Genomic DNA, 26,086 nt, shown 5'->3' on the forward strand with positions numbered 1-26,086 from the left:
AAAATAATTATTAATATACGTCTGTTGCGTTATAATATTGTATTTCGAAAAAAACATCAAATATATTTCATATTTAAATAAATTTCATATTTAAATAAATTTTATATATCATTATTTTAAGTAATTTTCACGAAATACCGTTTATTATACCGTTTAAACAGGAATATTTTGGATCCAGGAATGAGTATCATTATTTCTTTACTAAAGGACTTTGGACTTTAACTCTAGATACGAATTAATTTTTTTTTCTCTTATTCAATAATCCATTAAGAAGCAGTAATTAACAATTATACGTTGCAACAATGTTGGCCACATATTTTAGAACATTACGACTTAGTAATAAAGTGAGTAAAAGAGATTTCGAACTTTTTTGATTTTCATTTGTTATGTGCTAACCACATATACTTATATAAAACTAAACATTATTGTAACGAAGAAAATAAATTTTCATGCAAAATGAAACATAGTAATTTTGATTATTTGTAATATTTTCATGCTTATCTTTTCTTTCTTATTAATATCGTAAATAAACATATATCGAGAAATATTTTACACAAAAATGGAACGTTTTGTTATAAATATTGACATGTAACATATGATAGTTATGTAATTTAACACTCTAGACTAATTATAAATTCTATACTTTTTTCAAACATAAATCAAGATTATATTTTAATGTAAAATTTGATCAAATTAATTATTTGTAGTTTGGTTCATTGGCACGTTATGAATCCACATTAGTTATCGCAGAACACAACAATGAATCATTATTACCTATCACTTCCAATGCTCTGAGCGCTGCTAGCAAGATTGGTGGAGATGTCACTGTTCTTGTTGCTGGTACTAAGTGTGATGTAGTCGCGCAAACTGTTAGTAAAGCAAAGGGTGTATCCAAAGTACTGATAGCGGATAATGAAGCATTTAAAGGATTACTTCCAGAGGTATTGACTCCTCTTATTATTGCAACTCAAAATGAGCACAAATTTACTCATATTTTGGCTGGTGCCACTGCTTTTGGTAAAGCATTGCTACCAAGAGTAAGTATGAACAATTAAAAACTTAATATAAAATTATTCTTTTTATCCATGGGTATACATTAAATGTAACTCTTTTTAAGGTTGCAGCTAAATTAGATGTATCTCCAGTAAGTGATATCATTGGAATCAAAGCACCAGATACATTTGTGCGTACAATTTATGCAGGAAATGCAATTCAAACTTTGAAGTCCAAAGATAATGTAAAAGTAGTTTCTGTGAGGGGCACTTCATTCGAACCAATGCCTTTGGAAGGAGGGAATGCTAAATGTGAACCTGCACCAACCGGTGACTACAAATCAAAGTTAATAGAGTTTATTAAACAAGACTTAACAAAGTCTGATAGACCAGAATTAACATCAGCAAAGGTTGTTGTTTCTGGAGGAAGAGGAATGAAATCTGGAGATAACTTCAAATTATTGTATACATTAGCTGATAAACTTAATGCAGCAGTTGGTGCATCTCGTGCTGCAGTTGATGCTGGTTTTGTGCCCAATGATTTACAAGTTGGACAAACTGGAAAAATTGTTGCTCCTGTAATTATACTTTTATCATCTTTTTTTTTAAATCTTAAAGCAACTCTTAGTTAGTGTAATTTATGTTTTACAGGATCTATATATTGCTGTGGGCATTTCGGGAGCAATTCAGCACCTCGCTGGTATGAAAGACTCCAAAACAATTGTTGCAATTAACAAGGATCCGGAAGCCCCCATCTTCCACGTCGCTGATTATGGTTTAGTTGCCGATCTGTTCAAGGCTGTGCCAGAGCTTTCAGAAAAATTATAAATTTTGACGAAATAGATGAAAATATTTTTACTACAAACATTTTTATAAAAATGATATATACAAATAAATAAAAGATTATCGAATGTATTAAATTTTCTACGCAATCGAAAACTCTGTATACAAATTTTTTATTTACATTTTATGTACATATATGTAAAATAATAATTATGGTTATTTGTATCATGTTTATTTAAGATTCATTGCCTGCTTCTTTAAATATATATAAATGTACATATTAAAAGGGAATATTTATTCGAAATAATGATTTCAGTAAAGTTTGTCGTTTTTAGTTTCGACTTGAGCGCCATGATAAACAGTTTATTCATTTGTGGTTCACACCATATGCATATATACAGATGGAATCGTTGCCACACGCTGCCATCTTTGTCGTTTCTTGGCGTGGTGCGTGGCCGGCTAGATTTCAGATTTTTAAGTATATAGTCGTATTTATGTGACTTGTGTTTTTGAGTGTAGAAGTTACATAAAGAGTTTAAACATGAGTACAGACAGTATCGAAAAGTTATACAAAAATTTTGGCATTTTGGCTGATGCCAAGGACAAATTGGCGGAGGTAACATACGATTTTGGTTATACTGGTTAACCACGTTTAGCTCTTACATTTTTATACCTGTTCGCGAGGATAAACAAATCTTACTTTCTAAATTATGAAAATTGAAAAAAGCTGTAATGTCGCTAATGTATTAAACGATATTTCTGTCATATATATATAATTGAATTTCTTACATGAATAACTAAACGGAGAAAGCAGTATATACGTGTGTACACCTATGTATGCGTACGATGATTAAATGCATGAGTGTGCACATTGTGTGTATACGAATTGCGTCAGTGCCCACGCGCATGAATTGTGTATATACACATATAATTAGAAATAATGCTTTTGTTTTTATACATTACAGCATGAAAAGGAATACTTAGAGATTCTAACAGCAGTGAAGGGATCACCCAAGGAAAAGCGATTAGCATCGCAGTTCATTGCAAGGTTTTTCAAATATTTTCCAAAATTAGCTGATCAGGCTATAGATGCTCATTTAGATCTATGCGAAGATGAAGACATGGCTGTATGTTTTATCATTATTTATATAACTCACTCGTTATCTATATTTAATAAAAATACACATGATATTTTTACAGATTAGAAAACAAGCTATTAAAGATTTACCTGCTCTGTGTAAGGATAATAAAGAACATACTGCTAGAATTGCAGACATTTTAGCTCAATTGCTCCAAGCTCAAGATCCATCTGAGTTAGCTGTAGTTCATAATAGTGTTATGTCTCTTATGAAATCTGATCCAAAAGGTATACATATTTATTATTTATAAAGTTTTTTATTTTACTTATTTAATTTATTTATTTTCAGGTACCATAAGTGGGTTTTTCAGTCAAATTATTAATGGAGACGACGGAACACGCGAGCGTTGCATTAAATTTTTAGCAACAAAATTGAAAGCTATAGGTCATGATGTTATTATTAAGGAACCGGAAGATCTGTTAATTTCGGAGTGTAAAAAAGTATTACAAGTAAGATTCTTGTATATAGGAAAAATGAGTATGTTTTTGCACATTATTTCTTAATATTTATAAGATGTTCACTTTCACAGGATGTAACTGCAGATGAGTTTCATAGTATTATGGAAATATTAGCTTGGACTAGATTAGGTTCAACGGTTAATGGACAACAAGAATTAGTAGATATCACGGTAGAACAAGCTGAATTGTCTGAACCATTTAAACATACTAATATCGAACAATGGAATAGGCTTGTACAATGTATTAAACATGCACTTCCATTTTTTAGCGTGAGTATCATTTATATATCTATCGGTAAAAATGCGTTTCCTTTCGGATAGTTAATAATTACGTTTTTGTTTGTAGTCCCAAATAGATTCGTCGCGATTTGTTTCTTACATTTGTATGCAAGTTTTACCGCATCTCTCTTTAATCACTGCACCAGATGGTAGAGACATACAATTGGAATTATTAAAGCTTCTTGCTGAGTTAGTTGTATTTTGTGGGACAATTGATAAGCCAGAAGAAAAAGTGCAACAACTTTATAATACTCTTATAGTGAGTAACGATACTTTTCAGTGAATATATGTTCATTTCAAGTTTTATGGGAAAAGTAATTGTATCTTATTTTTCAGACGTACATGCCGCTTCCACCAGCTACGGAAATAACCGAAGTACCAAAACTGCAGTTTAGTCACGTCGAGTGTCTTATGTATGCCTTTCATAAATTATGCAAACAAGCACCAGAATGTCTAATGAAAGATCCAGAACAGTTGAAAGAATTTAGATTAAGATTACAGTATTTCGCCCGTGGTATTCAAGGTTACATAAAAAAATTACGGGAAGCAATTAGTGGAAAATCGGAAGAAGAATTAAAATCAGAGGAAAATCAGTTAAAAGTTGTTGCTCTGAAAACGACAAATAATATTAATACTTTGATTAAAGATCTATTTCATTCGCCGCCTAGCTTTAAAAGTATCATACATCTTTCATGGAAAACATCGATCAATGATAAAAAGGTAAATACAAAGCCAATTGTAAAATAGGAATTCGTTACATCGAACATTTTGTTAAATTTATCGTACTTCATTCTAGAATGAAAAGCATTCACCTATCCAGAAGAGACATACTCCAATTACATTTGGCAATGATAGCAATTCAAATAAACGTAGTAAAGAAGATAAAAGTAAGAGAGAACTATATACTCCACCTAGTGGAAAGTACAGTTCGAACATATCATCAAATTATGGTACTTAAGATCATTTAGTAATTCTCGAAATAATACCGAGAAGTATAATGAAGAGTGATTATTGTTGTTACAGGTCGAGGTAGATTTAGAGGAAATAGGTCGGGTGGCAGAGGTGGCTACAGGCCAAGAGGTCGCGGTACATGGAGAAAAAATTTTTATTAACTATTTGACTCTTATTACATTGTTAAAAAGCATGAAATGGCAAGAACTGCAATAATACGAAAGACTATAACAGGCCTGTAAAATGTACATACAAATGAAGAACATAAAAGTGACTATTTACAGAGAGTGCTCTTAACAGAAGTGACAAAAAAAATGTAACTTTTCTTGTTTTATAAATGTAGTGTAAAAGAAGTGTTTTTGTGAAAGCTTTAAATAGCTATACAAGTTTTGATTATAAAATCATAAAAACCAATTGTTTGCTAAACACTTGAAGAAGAGAACATTCGTGTGACATAATATACTCATGGTGTTGTAAGGAGTTTTTTTTATACATGCATCGTTAAGTCGGATGATAACTAAGATTTGGAGAGATATGAACTTGCAGAAAGTGAATAAACACATTGAGAGAAGATACAAGATCAATGCAGTGGATTTTGGAGTGTACGCATGGTAGCACATAAACAAAGTAATAAAACGGAAAAGGTGCGAAGACAGTTTGTTAACCATTCAAAGAGGTCGAAGAAACATCAGGCGTTAAAACAAAGAGTGCTACACGTTTCAAGCTGAATATTTCAAACTTAAAACTGTACAATGACTGGCTTGTGCTACGATATGGACATTGGTGTCACACATATTTACAAAAGACAGACAATTTTTCTCTTCCACAACAATTTTGAACGTTTAAATAGTATCGAAGTGTATTCCTAACCTTTGATTCTTCCTTCTCCTATTCCCCGATCCTGTTTTATTATTTCTTTGTTAGCAGGAAACAAAGGTCAGAGCAACTAGAAGGACTTGGATGAAGCAATACGTGGTCGATTAAATCAGAGAAACTCTGAGACTATTTCTGTTTTCCATTTTTAAATTAATAAATTATATGTATATATACTTCTTTCTATATGTGTACATTCTTACTATCATCGTATACTTGTCTTTGTTTTTTCCTTGATTTATGAAAATAAAGGACCGCTACTCTTGTCGATATAAACGATAAAATAATGCAAAGAAGTAATACACTATATAAATAACGTGGAAAATACGATTTGAAAGTCTAAAAGTTTCTCCGATCGAGAAGAAATGAAGATAATGCATTACACAGTTTTTATTTTACAGATGCTGCATGCTGTATGGCGACTCAAGAATAACAAGACAAGACAGAAATAATAGGTTTTTGATTACAGAGATCATTTATAGGTTCGATCAAGGAGAATTACGAGGCGTGATTATAATATAATCTTTCTTTTCAGAAGCCCATGGACGACTATATATTGTCTATTATTTATGTATTGATGGTAGCTGTTTTGTAAGGTGAGTTTAAAAAGTATAATTTGTGTCCTTTTCCTACCCACCATCAAACAAAGATTCTGTAACAATACAAATTCATGAATATATTATCATTTAATTTAATAAATATTACTATTGCATAATATATGTTGTATTTTTTATGCCCAATAAAATAAAATATTTCTATATGCAGTCAACTTCAAAGTTTGTAAACACGACAGTTATCGAAGATTTATGTGTTCCAAATTGATATTTAATGCAAATGTTTTGTAACATTTATTTGTGAATTGTATAAGTACTTGTTTGTATGTATTAATATATTGTAATATTCCAAAATAATCTTGATAATTATTATTGTTTAAAGCATGTAAACATTATTAAATATTACTACTCGAGTAAAGAACATTTATCCGAATTGTAGTTTTCTTTGTACACAATGTATGAACAAATTGATCCTCCATTTACTACTATTCTGTAAATAATTCATGCGTTTTCCACTCACATTAAATATATTTTTAGAATTATTATCATTACGGTATATGTTACATACATAATTACAATGGTTTTTACAAAATGTTAGAAATAAAGATTTATAAATATTTCCTATTCAAAACAGGCCATTCGACGAAATCATATCGTCTATTACTTTGCACATAATACGATCGCTAGCGCTACACGGATCCAAAGTCTGTTGTTCGGATCCTAAATTATCAACAGACTGCATAGCATCTGTGTTTATGGCTAATTTTGAATCCAGTTCTGAAGTATCGGGCAGCATTTGCAACGCGTGTTGTAAAATTTCTTGAACCTGAAACAAACCATAATGTTATTATATAATATATTTTTTATTAAACACCCAATGTAGAAGAGCGATTATCACACCTTTTCTAAATGCTTCTGAAACCTGAGCGCGGTTTCAATACGTTGTCTACGTTGTAATTCCATCATAACTCGTAACGTTTCTCTGGCTTGATGAGGTCTGAACTCGTTCAGCAAATGGTGAATATGAATGAACAATAGACTAAGATCTTCCACCTACAATAAAAGAAACGATAAAGACACGTCTCGTGGTAAAACACAGTAATAAATACTTACTTTCTCTGCGCGCCTTGGACTGTCAGGACATTGTACGAGCAGATCTATCAAATCCAGAAAATTAACAAGCAGAGAGTGATTGAGTTTCTTCAACTCCCGTCGACGATCAAAATGTTGGGGATATAACCTTTTAATTCCCTGAGCCTCGAGAGGTCTGATGATTGTGTCGTCCGCGTTGAATACGTTTCCAAACATCGAATAAGTATCGTGTATCGGTGGCGGTGGCCGCGGTGCTCTACCTCGACGGACATTTTCATCCGTGTACAAATTAATATATTGAACTGGAGGCAACGGTAAAGAGCTGACTTGTATCGCCTCGGGGGCTGCCATTTCTAATGTTCTAAATCGGCGTTACCGAGAAGAGGTAAGATAAAAACTCTGTCCAAGTAGCACAGTTTCCTCTGACACGAACAACAGGTTATGTAGGTTATGTTCGATCGAAGGCGACACTGTTGTCAAACTGATTAGAGCGCCGAACTTTAGTGCGCAGATGCGTATTTTCGCGCCTAGATGTTACTTTTTTTTATTAAAATGTACACTTTATTTATTTCATATTAATAAACAATCACTAAAACAGTGGACGTTGCACACAAGAGAAAAATTAACGTCGACATATCGCAGGGCTGAGCCACAAGGTTTAGCCTCGCGTTCGATGCAGCGGTGCCGGACAATAGGTTACGCAAATTCGATATCGTAACATTCACGATACATTCGTACATTCGGATATTCAATTATTTGGAAACGTAAAATTTCTCACAAAGTTTCGTTTCACTTCGCGCGACACTATTTACCGCAAATTAACGAAAAGTAGATATCGTCGGGCAAAAGCAAAACAACACGCAACGCAGCCTTCGAGTCCGCCATCTTGTTTTTTTAAAATGAGTCAACAGGTATTCTCTGCTGGCCAGTTAATACGTTAACGCCAGCAGGACGTCGAACCCAGACTGGAGATTTTCGTTGTTTAACCAGTAAATTGAACGTGTCGAATCGCTGTTATTGTTCAGTTTTTTGTTTGGATAAACCGGTCGTACTGGCCGCGCGACATTTCGGATAAATGCTCTACTAACGTAGTGAGGTATTTCCTGCTATCTCGTGAATTTCCAACGTCTTCGTTTGACAGATTGTCGGTGTGTGTATGCGTTCGTTCCACGTGAATTCTTTGTTTGGGCACCGGTCATGTTTCTGACAAGCATTGATACTGCGGGGTGGTAGCGATAACCTGGTGCATGGTGAGTCGTTTTTCTCTTACGAATTTCCTCTACGTGAATGTTATTCCCATGAAACGTCTCCGCGGAAATACGATCGTACGATTGTGTGTCAGGATAACCACAAATCTAGGCGCGTTATCATCGAGCTCCGTTCTGTTATTTTCGCTAATCGCTAATGGAATGCTTTGCAAAGCTCGTTTTAATGCGATACGATCTTTACTTTTCTGCCTGTTATCGAATATAACAACGAGGGAGTATTGTTATGGGTAAAAATTGTATCGTCCCGGTTTTTCGTATTTCTCGTTGTTTCGAGATGTCCTTAGTCCAAAAACGCTAAAAGATCGATTGCATAATTCTGTATGGATAGGTGTGTGTATATATTGGCCTGTGCTTTGCTTCGTACTTAGGGAAATTTGGTATTGTGACTTGTATACATAGAACACCGGTGCCTTCCAATTTTGGAGTAACTTGACGAATGGATGGGGATAACATAAGGGAATCCTCTCTTTTGTTTTGTAAAGTATAGTGCAAATAACAGTGTAGATAATTGGGAAAGTTCTGTAACGGCAATGTCAGGTTTTTGTAACGAAAAATTCCCTTAGCAGTTGAAGTATAACAGAGAATGAAAGAACTGTGCGTAAACGAAAGAGCAGGATTTGATTATCACAACATAGAGTTTGTTTGTTCAAAGGAGTATTAAAGATTGCATTAGAAGTTGAGGAAAGGAGGTTAAATTATTTGAGTACATACATTCTTCTTTATAGATGTTACGAAAATGTATTTGTCGTGTAACTTCAGTTTTGTGTTACACATTTTTCAAAAGAAAATTAATCTGTATGATGTTTATACACTAAGAGAAGTAAATAGAACTCACACGGTATCTATGAGTTACGTTTATCTTATGGGGTGTGCTCTTGTGTATTTACTTTAATCAGCACTCTTCTAGATTTGTAATATCTTTACCTTCCCATGATTCTACACAATTGTAATGCTACTATTTTATTGTTTATTTTATAATATCAATTTATTCATGTATTTTGCCATTTGCATATTCATTTTGACACATAGTTTTTAGAGAAGATTGTAGGCCTGTCTAGTAAATACACAAAACAGATGTAAATTTATACTATCCATTCGATAATACTGTCATGATTTAACATTGTCAGATATGGTACTATGATTACATTTTATCAACTGAAGTTCACATTTGGCACGAGATAGTACTCTTTCTGGAATGTCATTTTTTATCTAATCCCTTCAAGAATGTTACAATCAGAACTATAATTGGAACAAAATCAGCTGGCTGTTGTAGGCCACATTCCCCACCATGAATCACTTCAGGAACGGCACTTACGTTACGTAGGCTTGCCTCTTTGTTTGAAAAGTAAACTACACAAACTTGAAAATGAATCTGTTATTAAGGGAAAATCGAATACATTTTTTTAGTTAATGTTTAGTTACAGTAGAACGCTTTAGTTGAGCTAGCAGTGCTGTTGGAGGGCAAAGGGTCGATAGATTAATAAATAAATACGTATCTGACAATATCTCGCGAAGATTACTGCTTCTATCGGAACTTTGCCCGGAAGTAACTTAGCACGAGCACCGGTAGTACGCGTACAAACGCAATTTCTCTGTGGTTCCGTATGAGTAACGTCCGCATGTGCGTTACATCCGTTCAGACTTTAAATGATGATAGCGCGTTTACTGTGCCGTATTAAACGGTCGTCGCTGTTTACGCTATTTATTTACAGCCACAATGTTACGCTGGATGCTTGCATGTTGCGCATTACACCGTCGAAGAGTTGGACGGCTCGAGTAGCGCATAAAATAGATTCGAAAAGACGGGTCACGTGTAAAATCACGGTACGTAAGCGGATGTACTGTCGTAATTATCTCGAGGTGAACGAAAAATTGAAAAAAAAAAAAAAAAAAAAAAGAAAAAAAAAATTAAAGAGAGTCGAGTGTGCGACGGTCACCGGAAGTCGAGCGGATGTTTAAAATATTGAGAAGATCGGTGAGTGGAAACGTTGAGGATATCTTAAAGTCATTTCTATTTATCGTTTCTTTTGATTTAATTTGCAATCGATCGGAATATATCAGCTGACGTACACTTTGAAGCACGTATACAACTTGAGCGTTTGTTTAAAGCCGGTCCTCTGTCTCGTTGAGTCGCAATTCTTTGGGAACGAGTCGCGTTGACTTTGAACGGGCCACTTTTTATGCCAGCTATCTGTCGTTATTCAAAAGTGGTATGGGAGAAGGAACAAGCGACATTTACTCGGGTAGCTACGCTCAATGGTTCATTGGAAAGTAAAAATCAGTGAAAGACGCTCCGAAGCAAGATTTCCCAGGAATTCGATCCATCGATATAATGGAAAGTTCATTGGAAAACTTGCGTAATTGGTCTTTAATAACGTTGAAGTTTCCCAAGAAAAGCTCCAGATTGTTCGAAAGAAACGGAGCAACGAATTGCTTCGGTCGGTTGGAAACTGTTAACGAGAACGCGATTCAATGAAACGGACATTTTCAGTGGGATCTTTTTTCGCTACGAATATCTGGTCAGAATTTAAAAAAAAAAAAAAGGAAAAATAAAAAGAAAAATACTGTTTTCGAGCTTCTTCGCGTACCTTTATCACTTTATCAGTCTCTGACCAGCTTGGTACGTTCGAGAAGTGCAGTTGCTGGATGAAAGAGTCGAATTTCTCTATTTTTTTAATTATATCTGTAAAATGAAATACCGAGGTCTCGTTCTTTGACCAATAACAAAATAAACCCGAGCGCTTCCTAAGACTAAGGGCTCGTACAGCTTCTCGGGTCTTCCAAAGTATCTGATATCTCGCTTGGCGATAAAGTAATTCGAGTAGACGCCCTTTTAATTGGCCGGTGGTGCGGGCCGTTCGGAATCGACGAGGATAATCGAATCTATCGCGTGTTGTCGATAGGGTGGCCCTCCGTCGGTGATGGCTGGGAAAGATGGGAAGCTGGAGCCGAAAAGTGGGGACGTGGTGAGGCAGGGATTCATGGTGAAACGTTCTCAGAACAAGAAACGTTTCACCCCCGTTAACTACAAGCAGCGCTGGTTCGTCCTGACGAGACGCTTCCTCGTCTACTACGATGGCGATGGAGAGGTACGTATCGACCCTTTCTTTTCTACAATTTCAAGACACGCAAGGGTAAACGAGGGCTAGACGACGGTGAACGTCGTCTACCTTCTTACCTTTCGCGTTGGAGTCCAGCCAAGGGACGTACGGTTAGGACCCGGAAAGAATGGTCTCGTGGGTTATTCCTTCTATCGAGGTTCTTTGACTGGGGGGCGCGTTTCGAACGAGAAGGGACTGCTGTGCTCTGTCACCGTAGCTGCGCTTATTTCACCACGGTTATATCATTCGATATGTTAGTTTGTCCCAAAAGTTTCTTCCGTTTCAATAATAAGTGTTGAATTATAAACATATGATTTGACTTCAACAAAAATGAATCCAGCGTTGACGGACACTGCCGTTTTCTCTGTAAGTTAGAGTATCGGACTGGGCACCAACCAGGTCCGAAGACCCTTGGCTGTCTGAAGACCCTTGACTGTTTGTCGTCGAAGGCCAGGGTAATAAAGAGAGCGCAGGCAAAATTTTCTTTCTTTAAGCGGACGCTACGTTTCTCTTTCTCGTAGGCCTGATTTTTCAGTTTAGTTCTCGTCCGTTTCTTGAACAGTAAACGTGTCCTTCCGAGCCGTTCGAATAAACGTAGAATTCAAACTTATTAAAAAAGACTCATTCGTTACACCCATATTCCAATAATAAGCGATACATTAGAGAATCAATGTCGCAAACCACGGATCTCTGTTAGGTTTAGTTTGCAAGTTGTATTTATTCGAACGGCAGAGCAAATAAAACTGTTCAATTGTTACTGAACGTATCCATCGCACTTGACGCTTTACCGGCCGGTAGCGGTTCGAGATCCTATGCCCTTCTCACCGGCCGCTCTGTAGACAGAAATGAGTGATACAGCACATCATCTTGATACTAATGATACGAGTACCACTTACAAGTGTCGTGTATATGAGTACTACTTATAAGTGTATGTATTTATACATATGACTTGTATCGGGATTCATCCATGTAAACCGTAGTCACGTGTACGCGTACTCGCTGAATACTCAAAAACGATTTTCTCGAGAACGAAACCTCGAATGAACAAATGTTATTCTTTATTTTCGATTTGTCTTTTTTTTATGTAAAATTTACTCCCATCTCGGTTGTACCACTCGACGCTAGGACACCCTGTATATTACAATTCAAACGTGCCTGTGAAGTTTTCTTGAAAACTGCCACGAATTTTCTGGACAATCTAACACGACTAGTTTGTCCGTAAACGTGGTAGGCACGTCGAAAGACGATCGGCGATTCGATGGCGCAACGCTTGTCTCGATTATCGTGTCGCACGCCTCCGCATTCCCACGTCATAAATTACAAGCCGAAAGATCGTCGAAATCGGCCAATGGACGCTAAACGTGCTCAATAGCCGCCCCTACCATTTAGAGATATAACCAGCGAACAACGACTCCCCCTCTCTGCGTGTAGTTAGACTCGGTCACGGTTAACGGCAGTTGTTACCTGCGTAGCTACGCAGCCCGTTGAGCTCGTGGACCAGCTAGTTTCGGTTTTGGGGTAGGAATTGCTCGGGGTGGATATAACGTGCTCGTAGACCATGTGTAAAATTGGTAGCGCAGGCGCCCCGAGCCGCCACCGCCACCTTCTCTTCATCCTTTCTTCCGCTGGTACGTCGTGAGTTCCTGATGCTCCGCGGCTCAGTCGGTGGTCGTCGTCGGGATCGCTCTCTGCGAATCGCGTTCATATCGGGCCAATCCATTTCGTCTCGCGTTCCGCTCTTATCAGTGATACCTTCGATCGTCGCGTCTTCGTTTCGCGCATGGTACGCGCTAAATCAGCAGTACCCGCCGTTTCGCCGCGCCTGATCGATCGATCCCGATCCTGAATCCGGTCCAGGCGTAACAGAGGCGTCGATTGGATCGCTCGAATTTTAAAACTCTCGGTTCCGACGCTCTCGAAGGACCCTCGACCCATCGATACCTTCGTTACGAACAAGTAAAGTGACCAGAGGAGAGATCTGGAAGAGCCTCTGGCCTATTCGGTAGATTATCGATCTCGAAATCGGGGAATTCGAGAAGGAAAAATTGAATCTCCGACGGAAGTTTCTTCAGCGAGATTGACGAATCCAGGAAAGTTGAGTAATCCATCAGGAAGTCGCGCGGTGGAGTCCTTTTTTTAATTAATCTTGGACGTCGAATCAGGCACGACCTATTCAGGGCTCGAACAAGTTCGAGGAAGGAGTCATTATTCATCCGACAGATAGAAAGTTCTGACTTGTGAATCTTTCGGGAAAGTTCTGTCGTTGAAGCGCCACCGAAGTCCGCCAGCGATCGCGGCGAATCAATCTCGAGACTGCCACGGATAGATCGGCGAGGAATTTCCAGAATCTTGGATCAGCTCGGGCCGAGAATTCGGTGTCGTTCAACCGAGACCGGTCTAGCTACGTCGTCTAGTTTTCGACGGTACAAGATTTTCCACCTCGACGCGTCTCTCCACGTGGGAGGAGCGTCATCAAAGAGCAACCTTATCGTCCTCCAGACGTAGCCGTTCAGACTCGCCGAACTTTCCGAACACCAGCGTCCAACGTGGAGGTAAGCCAAGGTCGACTTTGTTCGCCCTCGAACGATCGCTTCGAGGTAGAAAACTGAAAATTACTTTCCCTCCATCTTCCGAGATTACGTCGGACGTATCATCCTCCCTCGGTGGATTATGTCACGAGCACTCGCGTTCGAGGATCGTCGGAGCTCTCGTGGCCGATCGTGAATCACTCTTTTAAAAACTCCGTCGATGCCTCGCCGAATAGACGGATAGCTCTTTTTATCGGAGCAAAGTTTCGTGACAAATTGCTCTCGTCGCGCGCGTCGGCCAGACGACCAACTTTTACGTCTCGATTGTTTTTCGGGTTCTTGAAGCTTTCGCGACCCGAATTCAAAGAGTTGTTATCGTTTGAGGTTGTCGAGCAGGGTTCTTTAAAATAGACGTTACATCAGCTCCCTTCTTCAAGGGGGTCGGATGATATCGCGTGTCGCGTCGTTCCTTTCTATTTAACCCTTTCGACCCTAATGGGACACGTAGACATGTCCGTAATTCGGCCAAATTACGAGTGAGACGTATAGGAACATCTCTTCTTGGTCAACTACAGGTTTTGATATACACTCAGCCCTAATTTAACACGTTCACTGCCGGACTAAAACTCTTGAAAATCTCTGCCGTGTTTAAATTTTGTGTACGGACTATTGGAAGCTGCGTAATGAGACATTTATTTTTGTATTTAGTTCTGTAACGTCATCAAAATTCAAGTATTTCATTTAAATTCATTTTCTATGACGCTTTACTTTCGGAATTAATAGTTTTCGTTTTTCAGCGAAAAGCACTGTCGCCCGTATATGGGCGACGTGGCGATCAACGTGTTGATACAATTAATTTTCTAAAAGGGAGACGAATAGGATACGACGTATTACAGCGTGGCATTCTGAAAAGTTTGATTTCTTTTTCATTCTCTTATTAGAATCGGTAAGAGTGAATCTTCCGAATGTCACCTAGAAATGCTTCGAGAATCCTTGAAAAAAATGCTTCGTTAACCCTTTGACTGCGGGACATGGCAAAAGCCACGTCCTGCGAAGCGTACGCGTTATCTATAAAAAATATCGTTGTACTAAATCCGCGTAACTGTTTCCATCCGTGATGTTTAATTTATTCATCCGATTTGTACGGAAACGTGATCCGTTAATTGTCACGAACGGCGTATTTACGCGTGAAATCAGCTGACAGCTCGAATATCGCGATGATTCTAATAAATGAAAAACAAGAGGGAAACACGGCCAGAAATATCAATCGTTTGGAAATGATTCGCGAGAACGAAGAGAAACGATGTGGTATTCGGAATATAATCAACTTTACGCGGATACACATCAATTCTTGGCATCGCGTATGTATTTAGGTGACGTTGCTCGTTGTACGGTACTGGAATATCGAATACAGGACCCGGCTGGACCTTTTGCGGGGCCTGAATTCGCATTCAACTCTCGCGCACTTAAATTTAACAACGAGCAATTATTTATTTACAAATTATGTTATATATTACATTAGGTTGTCCCGAAAGTTTCTTTCGCGAGTTGCACTCAATTATTTTACGTGGTCGTGTTTATAGAAATAGACAATCTAATTTCATAGATATTCGTGTTGTAACAGTAATGAATGAAGCAAAATGAATCGTAGACGATTCGGTAATGTAACATAAAACATAAACTATCGCGCATGTATCATTTATTAATAAAGCGAGAGAAACTTTTCGGACAACCCGATGTATTTTTTATAAGATGAATATTAAGTAATTTTAATATTTTATTGGGAATTTTAATTGGATAATTTTCTGGCTTCCGGCGAACACGCTGAACCTGGCTTGCGCCCGGTCTTGATCGGACCTGTTTACGTTTTTAGTGTTTAAATTCGAACGTATTGCGACCAAGCTTCGCGAGCGAGGCTTCGTAAGAAACACAAAATTCCTTCGACTCTCGTTCTTCTTTGGATGTTTACATTTCAATAAACATTCCGTCCGCCTCTGGTCGAGTGAAATCGAAGCATTATTTTTCGCGAGTATATCCTCGAGGATGGCCAATGAATCGAGCCAGCGGTTCCAGTTGTTCCCATCGTATCTTTCCCATCGATAGAGAAACAATCGGGGGGATTGGTCTCTCGATGATGTTTCCACTCTGGAAATCCGCAACCGAACCAATTGGTTTTTTAAAGCTTGTCACCGGAAATGTTTGCCGACGTCGCGGTACTGGAAAGGAGTGGCTCGTTTCCGCGTTCCTGCAACGAGGAAATCGTGGCATTTAATTAAAACCAGCCTCATTATCCGTTGTTACTTCTTGATGTTGAAAAGGGAGGAGAGGCCTGAGTGGCCGGCTACGAATGGACCGAGCGATTCAGCGCAGATTTTTTCACAAAGCGTCCTGAAATTCAGGCCGAAATCTAGAGAAACCGACCGAGAGCCTCGACGTCTTTTTTTTTTTTTGTTCCGAGTGGAGCTGGTCGTTAAGTCGCCCTCGCGGGAGGTACACAGCTTCTTCTCGTTTCTCTTTTTCTTTTTCTTTTTCTTTTTCTTTTTCTTTTTTTTTACCTCGTTCTCTTTTTTTCGACGATTATTCATCCGACGAACGCGAAATTCGAATAGAGACTGTCGGGGAACGGGAGGCGTTCCGCGCGAAATGGAGAGATAGGAACCTGAAAGCCACTGGCGCAGTGGAGAGCGGCTGTTGCCTCGAAGAATGACGCCAGTAATGAAGGGCACCCGGTAGTCGGTGAATCTAATAAAGCCTTCGTCGCGCAGGACCCCCCCTCGCGAAAAGCCTAAATGAAATTTTCTCTGGCGGCGTTCTTTCCTTCCTCGCTTTCCGGCCGTAGCTTCGCGGGAATAACGAAAGCCAGAATTTTTTTTCCGCTTACCGGTAGGAAGCGAGTTCGGTACGCGTTCGCGAACATCGCTAGACCGATTGCCTGAGGTGCGTTTCCTGGGAAAAATGCACTTTTATGTGCGGCGGTCTGTCCAAAAATGTTCCAAACTTAAATGAAACCGAGACGTCTCGTAAAATCGTGATCAAAAATTAGAGAAATTCGTATAGAATCCCCAAACAGGAACGTAAATGCAGTATCGTCTCGGAATAAGCAACTCGCTATCGCCACCCTTTTTTTTTTTTTCATGGCCTCTAAAGTAGCACCTTTCTGACTTGAGAGCCTCAATTTCCTTTTGAAGGGAGAATTATGACGACAATAACAATTGACCATAATTACACGTTGTCACGCAGTTATATGACTCGATCAGTATTACATTGATTAAAATGGGAAATGGAGTTTTCCATTCAAGTGACGATGCTCTTCAAGAAAAATGGCACCGTATGTCGATATGGGAAATGTTTAATAAATGTCAACGACCATACCACGCATGCCACACCAGTTCTCGTCCGATCACTGAAGTTAAGATGCGTTGGGCGCGGATAGTACTTGGATGGGTGACCGCCTGGGAACACCGCGTGTTGTTGGCACTTTTTTTTTTTTTTTTTGCCCATTTACCTTTTGGGTTCATTTTTATAGTTTTATTGCGAGCATGACCTCTAAAGTAGCACCTTACTACAGTATTCGTACCCTATAAATATATCGAAGAAACCTGTGTATAATACCGATCCCATAGATCGAATAATCAACGCAAGAAGAATCATATACGAAGAATGGTATAAAATGTTGATCCCTGTGAACGGTATTCGCGAGGACGAGAGTGAAACGCGAAACGTTAAATCGCGGCAGAATTGAAAAAGGTGAAAACTCCGGAAAACAAGGTAACGCGGCGGTGAAATAAAAATCTGAAATTTTCGCGTCACCGAAAACATTCCCTCGTTAGCGTCGAACGCAGGGGTCCAGCTTCGTCGTTCTCGTTGCTACGCGACGCTAAATTTATTATTCGATGAAAATATCGGACGCTTTACACGGTTCGTGTTTATTTTTTTCCCCCCCCAGTTTCCGTGCGAGATAATTCCCGTCACCTGTTTCACCGGCCCGTTCCGCGCGTAACGCGTTTCGTCGTTTTTAATCCGCGTAATGGCATTAAGAGAGCACGGGCATTAAGCCGTAACGCGATTCGCAGTCAGGACGCGAAATACCGAATAACCTGTTGAGAACGTTGTTGCAGCATTATACAAAATTTGGTGCACAGCCATCGTCGATGCGCGCGCTATGCGATAGCCCACCTAGGGGCGTTTCTAGGGCATTCGCCTAACCGAGAGGGATCTCACAGCTTTGTTCACACCTTTGTTCGACAGCTATTTTGTATAGTCGTCAAACACAGGGGTAAAAATACCCCAAGTAGGCTTGTGACGACGATTAAAAATAATCAACACATTAAGGACCGCTCACAAATTTTCTCGTGTTGCGTATTCCGTCTGTTACGGATGGATCGAAATGACACCCTAAAAATCGTGCGGTCCCAGGCGTATGTCTTCCATTATTTCTTTGCGGTCCTTAATGTGTCAAGTTACCAAGAAAATGGAGCAATGATTACCTTCGCTACCGCGGCCGCTCCAACGGTCTACGCGCGCTCTGATTGGTCGGGGTTTTCGCTTAATATCTCCTTAACGAAGCCCCATCCGACATTTTTGCAAAGGAAATTGTCGTTCGGAATCGTCTCAGCTACCCCCCATTTCCGGCTCCTCCCCGACTTTTGGGACACCCTGTATACACGCGACCAATACCCTCCCACAGTCGGAGGAAACTCGATTTGTCTCGGCGGATTTCCACCATTCGAAAAGAGCTACACCTTATTACCGGTTGTGTCGGGTACTCCCCTTGGTTGGCGCGTGGGAAACGTTCGGTTCGTATCCAATAAGACCGCGACTAAAAATTGTTCAATTTGTCGCGAGTGCCGAACGAAGTCTGTCTTTCGTTTACGTTGCACCGCGCCGGGGTTGGTTCGACATTCCAAAGAGAGATTCGCGCGAATGATGTTAACGCTAAATCCACCACGATATATTTCTTATATGCGATCCGTGATCGACGAATAATAAATAGTTCGAAATCAAAATTTCCCTAATCGCCGTGGCGTTTATCTGCTCGGTCTCGTTCCGATCTCACCGTGTTCCACTGTAAAGATTCGCGGAATCGCGTAGGTATCTCTGGTTGAATAAATAAAAATTGAAGCTCGGGGAAACGTCTCCCGCAGAGTAAGGTAGTTTGCTGTTCGTCGCTGTTATGGTCTCTGTAACGTAGTAAATGGGCGACCGAGTCCCGTTTTCCGAAAGAAATGGTAAACTATTCGGACGAGGTAAAGAAAAACGCGACATCGAGCCCAAGAGTAATGGCGGATACACCGGAATCTCTCGAGTTCCCGAAGGAACCGTGTCACCGGAGCTTTCCGCGACGAAGAAACCGCGAGTACTTTTAGTCGCAATTTAACGTCCCATGAAATGGGACAGGCGAGGACAAAACACCCGCGTCAATTTCACACAGTGTCGAGTTATTCTTCATTATTTCGCCGTGGTTGCTTGCTCGTCGGCGAGCCAACGATAAAAACGCGTTTCGCGTTCGGTGCTCGGTATCGCTACGCTCGGGAAGCGCACTTTTTTGCAAGCTTCATCCCGTGATTTACGATTGTCCCGCGGATCGGAAGGCGCGGTACCAGCGTGGACAGTGACGCGCCGCAGTTAAAGCGATATAATATCGCGCAGCGATTTGTAATATTTTTTTTCTCCCTCGCTTCGGACACCGTTCGGGCTTCTGACGCAACGATTCTTTCTTGTCACCGTACGAAAACACGTCCCGGATAAATGCTCACCCTTGGGGGGTGTTACCTGTTTAGAATACAGCGTACGGTAATCCTGACTTCTAATTAAGGACAAGCCTCAGCGGAGGATGGCGAATGTCTGTTCGACTCGCTGTAACACGCTGCGACGGTTATATCCGTTCTCTCTACTTTGGGGTTAATATATCGCTCTTCGAACTAGCGGACGCTAGCATGTTAAGATGTGGGTTAACGTAGAACTTGGTCGACCTGACGAATATCACCGGTGACTCGATCCCTTGTAACTTGGATATAATGCAAGCTTGAGACAGAATCGATCGAAACTGTGCGGTAACGGTTGACAGTGACGGTCATCCTCGGATATCAGACTTAAACAGGTGGAATCTATCGAATTAATAAAGCAGAGAGAATGAAAAAATTTGGCGAAGGATGCGTGCGCGGTGAAGATATTGGAATCCCTTAACTTTCTTTCGTGGGGAGGATGAACAGAGAACGATGAAAAGGGGAGACGGCGAACGATGGAAAGCACTTAGACAGGACGAGGGGAATTAATAGAGAAAGCGAGAAACGAAAGACTCGAGTTAGACGCGCGAGAGCCCGTCGGGTCTGATGAGAACTTTCGCGATTTTATCGTTGTCAGGGAGATGAAATTTAAGCTGAGGTAGAATTCTGAAGTGAGAGGAAGATAAAACGGATCATGGGTGTGCATCGACGAAACTGCAGCTCTCTCGCGTAATAAAACCAATTTAATGGCTTGTTAGTAATACGATCCAACGAATGTCCCTTTGTTTCCTCTCCGCGCCACCCTCTGGTTGCTACGCATAGCCGCCGGTTTGGAAAAATCCAGGATGCGTTATGAGAGAGCGTGTTGTCACACGCACCTTCCACGCTCGCAAATTGCTTTGCGTCGAGACATAACGCGGTAGTTTTTGAAACGCGCAAAACCAAGTCTAATTCGCGAGCGTCGCGAAATCCATTGAAACGATCCAACGTCTCTAGCCGCAAGCTCGCCAGCACAGTGAAACTCTCTGGTTCTATTGTAGCTTGTCGCAACGAGAAGGTTGGATCGCAGTTGGAAGCTGTCGCGGCGACTGGTTCAACAATTCCAAATACCCTATTTCGATATCCCGAACGCGAACGTTGTCGATCCCTTTGAACGCTCGCGATCCTTGGACGCATTCGGAAAGTGCAGGATCGATCCTCCCGTGCACGTGCAAAGCCTCGATACAAATATTAGTCGAGACGACGCTGGCTGAACCGGAGATCTAAGTAGCATTTGCGTTCTGGTTGGCCAAATAACGCGGACGCTTTCGGCGTTATGCGAAATAGGATTCGCCCGCACGCGTAATCTGGATCCTCTGTCCGGATAACCGGGGATACATCCAACGCGACGGGAATACCTGTCGGTTTTCGTTTCGGTGCGCGTTTTCCCAATATCAAAATACTCGAATGGCAGTGTCAATCAGCTCGTTTCCCGACGTCGTTCGCGTAACGCGCCACAGTAGCTCTCAACCTTCTGCTTCTAGTTCGATAACTCTGTAAAAGATGTCGCAAAATATTTTGTTCGGAGGTTTCCAAAGGCGAACAAGTATTATAAAATTTGTTCTACGGGAGAGTGACACGCCGACAGATCATTACAAAAATATCCAAATATTGTAAGCGACTGCATAGGGACTGCATAAGAGAAATATACCGAGTTTGTGTCTAAAGAACCTTACGATATTTTGTAGTACACCATCACAGAAAATAGGAATTCATAGGATAGGGTAGAAACGTTCTCCATGTTCTACGCAACTTTCCGAAGAAATACACCTATCGAGGGATCGTGCGATTCTATCGAGAATCCCCGTTACGCGAACCAATTAGCAGACTCGAATAAAAGTGTAAATATTCCAGTGGGCCACTCGACCGTCGCTGTTCGTGCTGTTTTAGTAATAGATGGCTTTTTCGTGCTGCAAATAATTGATTCGTTGGAGAACTCTGAAATTTAGAGGCAGAATATTTCCATTGGTCAACGAGCCGTGGATTTTTGCATCTTCGTCGAACTTGTTAATTAATTAAACGAAACGAGCGCAAGCATTTTCTGCGATTGAATCAAACCCTGTGCGGTCCAATTCATTCCATAAATTTTCCGCGGCGAATACGATACGTACTTCTACGATATCGAAAACATTGGTGGTCTGTTTAAATCGAAATAGGCTCGTATGATTTATGCTCGATCGAGGAACGATCGAGCGAAATTCTGTTAACCCTTTGCGCTCTCGTCTCCTCCGAGGGAACGTTGGAAGTCCAGAGAACTCTAGAGATCAGACCAGATCAATTTTCACGGAGACAAATTTTCGAGCACATTTTCGAGCACATTTTCGAACACTTTCTCGGACGTTTCCCTTCGAGTAGCACGAACAAAGAAATTTTTTGTTTTTTTTTTTTTTTTTAACACGTCGATTGCCACACTGATTCGCATGGAAATGTGTTGCAAGACTAAAATTTTGTCTCGAGACTATTGGCAATTATAGAATCTAACATGTGTCGTATCACCAATTTTCATATCCCTGTACAAATTTACGAGTTCTATCTAGGTTCGTTTTCGTTAACACTCGGTCGTTAAAATTAATCGTTGATGTTCCTCGGTAAAGAGCTCCGTCAGCCGTACGTGGACGACGTTGGCGTTCAACGCGTTAAAGAAATCACCTGAGTGCGATGAAAGAAAGCGAAATATTTTAGGTCTCCTAATTCAGGATACTCCTTTGAAGGGTCTCTCTAGAAGCAAAGAGTACTGTAACGGTGCGAGGCAAAAAGTCTCGCGTAGAAATTCCGTCGCGTTGATAAAAGGGAAAGAGAGTAAACGGTTCCGGAGGAAGCGGGCTGTTTGCGTGTATCCCGTCGGGCTTCCGACAGCTGGCCCTCTATCCCGTTTTTTCCTCGTAACGATAACGAGGGTTGTTCTCTGTCGCAGCGGCGCAAGGAACGAGGTAGAATCGCGGTCGAGAGCGTCCACGTGGTTGAAACGGCGAGCCTCGGGAGCAACGCCGGCGGCGTCGGCGGCGGCGTCGGCAGCGACGTGGCAGGCAGCGAGACAGGAACAGGAGGCGGAGGCGGGGGTGGAATACCACCTGGGCTACCATTCCAGGTGGGCTATCGGGAAGCTGGCCAAGAGTACACGCTCTACCTTCTCGCTGGCCGCGAGCAGGACCGCGCAGAGTGGATTCGTGCCATCCGTGCTGGTGAGTTTTCCTTTTTTTTCCCTCCTTCTCTACCTTTTACTATATCGTGCTTCTCTGTCTCTCTCGTCGCACCTGACCGTCGCGTTACCTGCTCTTCGTATCACCGAGCGACTGTAAATTGTCCGAGTCCTTCGTGGCTAAATTCTTTTTTCCTTAGACAGTTAACCGTTTGGAATATTTGTTGAAACACTGCGGGAGCTCTGGCTCGTTGCGTAAAAAATCGTAACGTAAACTCAAAACTGTCCTCGCACTTTCGATATCGTTCCCTATATCATTCCCTGTATCATTTTCGTATGTACAGAGTACTTTAAGGAGAAAAGAAGAAATTCGATTTTTCGAAACGACCAAAGTGGTTGTAACCCTTTAATCGCGAAATGCAAACCACGAGCTGTATGACAGAGTTGTTTCTTCGCGCTCGTTGTCTCGCGATAATAAGCACGCGACCCAGTTTCGAGACGGTTGGTATCTTTTTAACGTGTCCGCGTGGCGAATGAACGTCGTTAAGCATTGTAATTCATTTCGAGCCGTAAATCCAAAGCAGTTCGGTCTAGGCCCGAGGCTTGCGCGCGTTTCAGGGTCGGCATTCTTTGCGCCGGCGTTCGTTAAAGTCTCCCTGAAATTACTCTTCGTTAAGAGAAAGAACGAAAAAGGATACGAACAAATCCAGCGCCGTACGGTATTCGTTTTAGTTTAATTGCGGTTGCTCGTGTACATTTTCCCCGACCTTTGAATTCTTCCGTTTGAACGATCGCTGTCGCGTGTTTGTTTCCTCTGCCCGCGACGGAGTAATTAAACGACAAATGAAATTTTTGCGTGGCCGTGATAATGGACGAGTTTTCTTTAAATTAACGTCGAGTAGAACGACGCTGTTGTTTTCGTCGTTTGCATCGTATTTATTCCGCTTGTTGCATTGTTCCGGTTACGGGTCATCCCTCCGACTATACCAAACGAGAAGCGAGTCTTTTTTGAAAACAATCGCACGCGATGAATGCTTCTCTCGGGCCGGACCGATTACGGACGATCAAAGGCTACCCCGATGGAGGTGTCGTAGCTAGACTGTTATTCAGTGGTCGCAGCTTCCATTGCCGTCGGAACAACGAAACTGACTTATATTCGAACGGGAACCGAATCGCCAGTCGAACCGACAACGGTTTTGGGACTCGAAGATGCGAAGAAAACGCAACCGACGGTTAACGATCTTGTCGCGATGGAAACAGATGCTTCCGACGCCGTCTTCGCCGGAAGCCAAAATTTCCGGCTTCGAAGAAGCGAAAGCCGGAACCGAATGCGAACTAGCGCTAGAACCGAACGCAAGCTGATTCTCGTGCAAATTGATGGTCCAGTTAGACGCAGAGGAGCATCAGGGAAACGTTTGTTGTTTTGTTAGGTTTGCGTCGACCCGGTGATATATCCGAACGAGAAGACAAATTACTATTTAAACTTGTTCGGTTGTAATTTGTGAAGTGTACGTACATATTATTTCATTTTGCGTAAGTGCAGAGGTACCTTTCGTTCATGTTTAGTATGCATTTATAATATACGTACACACGCTGGACATGAACGAAAGGTACGTGCACTTGTGTAAAATGTAATAATATCATTATATTATTAATTGTAGAATATATTCGTCATATACATTGTGTTAGAACGAGTCACGTAGGGATCATCGACGCGGTCGAAATAATGTGCACGGAAACTGCGCGCACCCGGTGGCGACTAAAAAGTGATTTTTAATGTGACAACGCAGCGATCGTTTGCCGTGTTACTAACCCGGACCTAACCCAGTTCACGTTGCGCTCTTCAATTCGCGAATAATTAACGTTGTCTCGTACTTTTCGAGTGGCGATGCGTCCTCGTGGCTGCGTCGCGTGTCTCTGTCCAGCGAAAAATAAATTTTCCGGAAATATTGCGCTCGAGTTGCAGCAGTCAGCCGGGTGATAAAATAAAAAGAGTTATGAATAGGGTAAACGTTGCGACCGGCAATTTTGAAATTGAAAATTATTCGTTGCCTTTCCCAAGTAATCGACGCGTAAGACGTGCGTGGAAATTTGTAACGACGATTCGGAATCCTTTCTTCGACGTAAAATTCAGCTGGTACCCGTTTAATTACGATTCGGCGGAGGTTTGAGGGGTTCTTTTCGTAATCAGTTGTTCGGCAAAGTTCTGCTCCGCGAAGGAACGTCAGCCACGATGACGCAAGAAATTGTGTTACCCTAACGCGCGGAACGAAGATAGACCGAAAGTTTCCGCTGGAATTATACTACAAAGCGGAAAGTTGAAGCTCTCAGCTATTGTCCATGACACATGAGCGTTTGATACTCCGTTCGTCGACTCGAGGCAAGTATCGAAGTCGCGGTTGAACTGTTCGCGGAGTAGATTAGCCAGGCTCTCAAAGTCGTACGAATAGTTGGAAGATAGAATTGGACATTTGTGCCTCAGGAATTTAGAAATCCCGGCTGCCTACAAACCGCGAAATATCAAAGCGGTACAGAATATCTGTACGTTGAAATTGATTTACAGATAAAAAATTGTTTTTGTTCATTTTTAAAGGGTCGTTGCCTATCGTGTAAATTCCCTTCGCGTTCGAAAGAGGATCCACGCGGTTGAAGGGGTTAACCAAAGTTCGGATCAGAGTCATCCCCGGCCATTTTTCTCGCGGAAATATGGCACGGTGTCGCGGAACTCTACGCGAAACTTACCCGCGTATCAGCTCCTGGTCGGGCAAAGTTGATCCACGCGCCGGAGCCTGTGTCAGAGATCGTAGGGAATCGATCCGCGATATCGCTGACGTATCCCGATTCGTGGCTTCCACCGATTGATTTGTCGTCGTCGAGAGATGGTCGAACTTTTAACGAGTTTCCCAAGAATTCCCTTCGACGTAGTTATTATTCGTTCCCGTGCACCGGCCGGAAATAGAATCTTCGACTTTTTCCGCTTTTCCGCGCGTGTCACTCCGGGCATCGACTTAATATCCACGAAAATTACATTTGCTCGCGCGATTTTTCTTTTTCCTCTCGCTTATATTTCATTTTCGGATAATCCTCGCCCGTATTACGTCCAAGACAAACCTCTCGCTCCGCTTTCTTCCTCTCTTTGGTAGCGCAGACTTTCCCGGGGGCATA

The 26,086-nt window shown here is 41.1% G+C and overlaps 4 protein-coding genes and 1 non-coding gene across 7 annotated transcripts in view; 4 read left to right on the forward strand and 1 right to left on the reverse strand.

Annotated features, from left to right (window-relative positions):
- The first annotated feature begins 157 nt into the window (after positions 1 to 157).
- LOC128888464 (electron transfer flavoprotein subunit alpha, mitochondrial) lies at positions 158 to 2,000 on the forward strand. The gene is made up of 4 exons (XM_054145338.1): positions 158 to 344; positions 708 to 1,037; positions 1,118 to 1,570; positions 1,644 to 2,000. The coding sequence occupies exons 1-4, from the start codon at positions 303 to 305 to the stop codon at positions 1,818 to 1,820; spliced, it is 1,002 nt and encodes a 333-aa protein (XP_054001313.1). The 5' UTR covers positions 158 to 302; the 3' UTR covers positions 1,821 to 2,000.
- Positions 2,001 to 2,176: 176 nt separating this feature from the next.
- LOC128888460 (apoptosis inhibitor 5) lies at positions 2,177 to 5,660 on the forward strand. The gene is made up of 9 exons (XM_054145333.1): positions 2,177 to 2,391; positions 2,741 to 2,902; positions 2,976 to 3,141; positions 3,203 to 3,363; positions 3,444 to 3,641; positions 3,718 to 3,909; positions 3,987 to 4,370; positions 4,447 to 4,600; positions 4,674 to 5,660. Exons 1-9 carry the CDS (start codon positions 2,317 to 2,319, stop codon positions 4,760 to 4,762), a joined length of 1,581 nt encoding a protein of 526 aa, XP_054001308.1. The 5' UTR covers positions 2,177 to 2,316; the 3' UTR covers positions 4,763 to 5,660.
- Positions 5,661 to 5,849: 189 nt separating this feature from the next.
- Positions 5,850 to 8,002, reverse strand: LOC128888471 (mediator of RNA polymerase II transcription subunit 7). The gene is made up of 3 exons (XM_054145348.1): positions 7,142 to 8,002; positions 6,929 to 7,081; positions 5,850 to 6,854 (listed from the first exon to the last, which is right to left on the reverse strand). The coding sequence occupies exons 1-3, from the start codon at positions 7,469 to 7,471 to the stop codon at positions 6,654 to 6,656; spliced, it is 684 nt and encodes a 227-aa protein (XP_054001323.1). The 5' UTR covers positions 7,472 to 8,002; the 3' UTR covers positions 5,850 to 6,653.
- Positions 8,003 to 8,060: 58 nt separating this feature from the next.
- LOC128888455 (tyrosine-protein kinase Btk29A) overlaps positions 8,061 to 26,086 on the forward strand; it is a 145,393-nt gene continuing 127,367 nt past the window's right edge. The window contains exons 1-4 of one of the 3 annotated variants that reach the window (XM_054145325.1): positions 8,061 to 8,370; positions 10,101 to 10,363; positions 11,292 to 11,477; positions 22,697 to 22,964. In XM_054145325.1, coding sequence (XP_054001300.1) covers positions 10,340 to 10,363; positions 11,292 to 11,477; positions 22,697 to 22,964 — 478 coding nt within the window. In that variant the 5' untranslated portion in view covers positions 8,061 to 8,370; positions 10,101 to 10,339. The remainder of the gene's footprint in view (positions 8,371 to 10,100; positions 10,364 to 11,291; positions 11,478 to 22,696; positions 22,965 to 26,086) is intronic. The other 2 variants (XM_054145326.1, XM_054145327.1) reach the window with 2 other exon arrangements.
- Positions 17,376 to 17,494, forward strand: LOC128889147 (5S ribosomal RNA). Its single transcript, XR_008460375.1, has one exon. It is a non-coding gene; the product is annotated as a 5S ribosomal RNA (ribosomal RNA).

The sequence above is a fragment of the Hylaeus anthracinus genome, unplaced genomic scaffold (assembly GCF_026225885.1).
Source record: "Hylaeus anthracinus isolate JK02 unplaced genomic scaffold, UHH_iyHylAnth1.0_haploid 11994, whole genome shotgun sequence".
Taxonomy (NCBI): domain Eukaryota; kingdom Metazoa; phylum Arthropoda; class Insecta; order Hymenoptera; family Colletidae; genus Hylaeus; species Hylaeus anthracinus.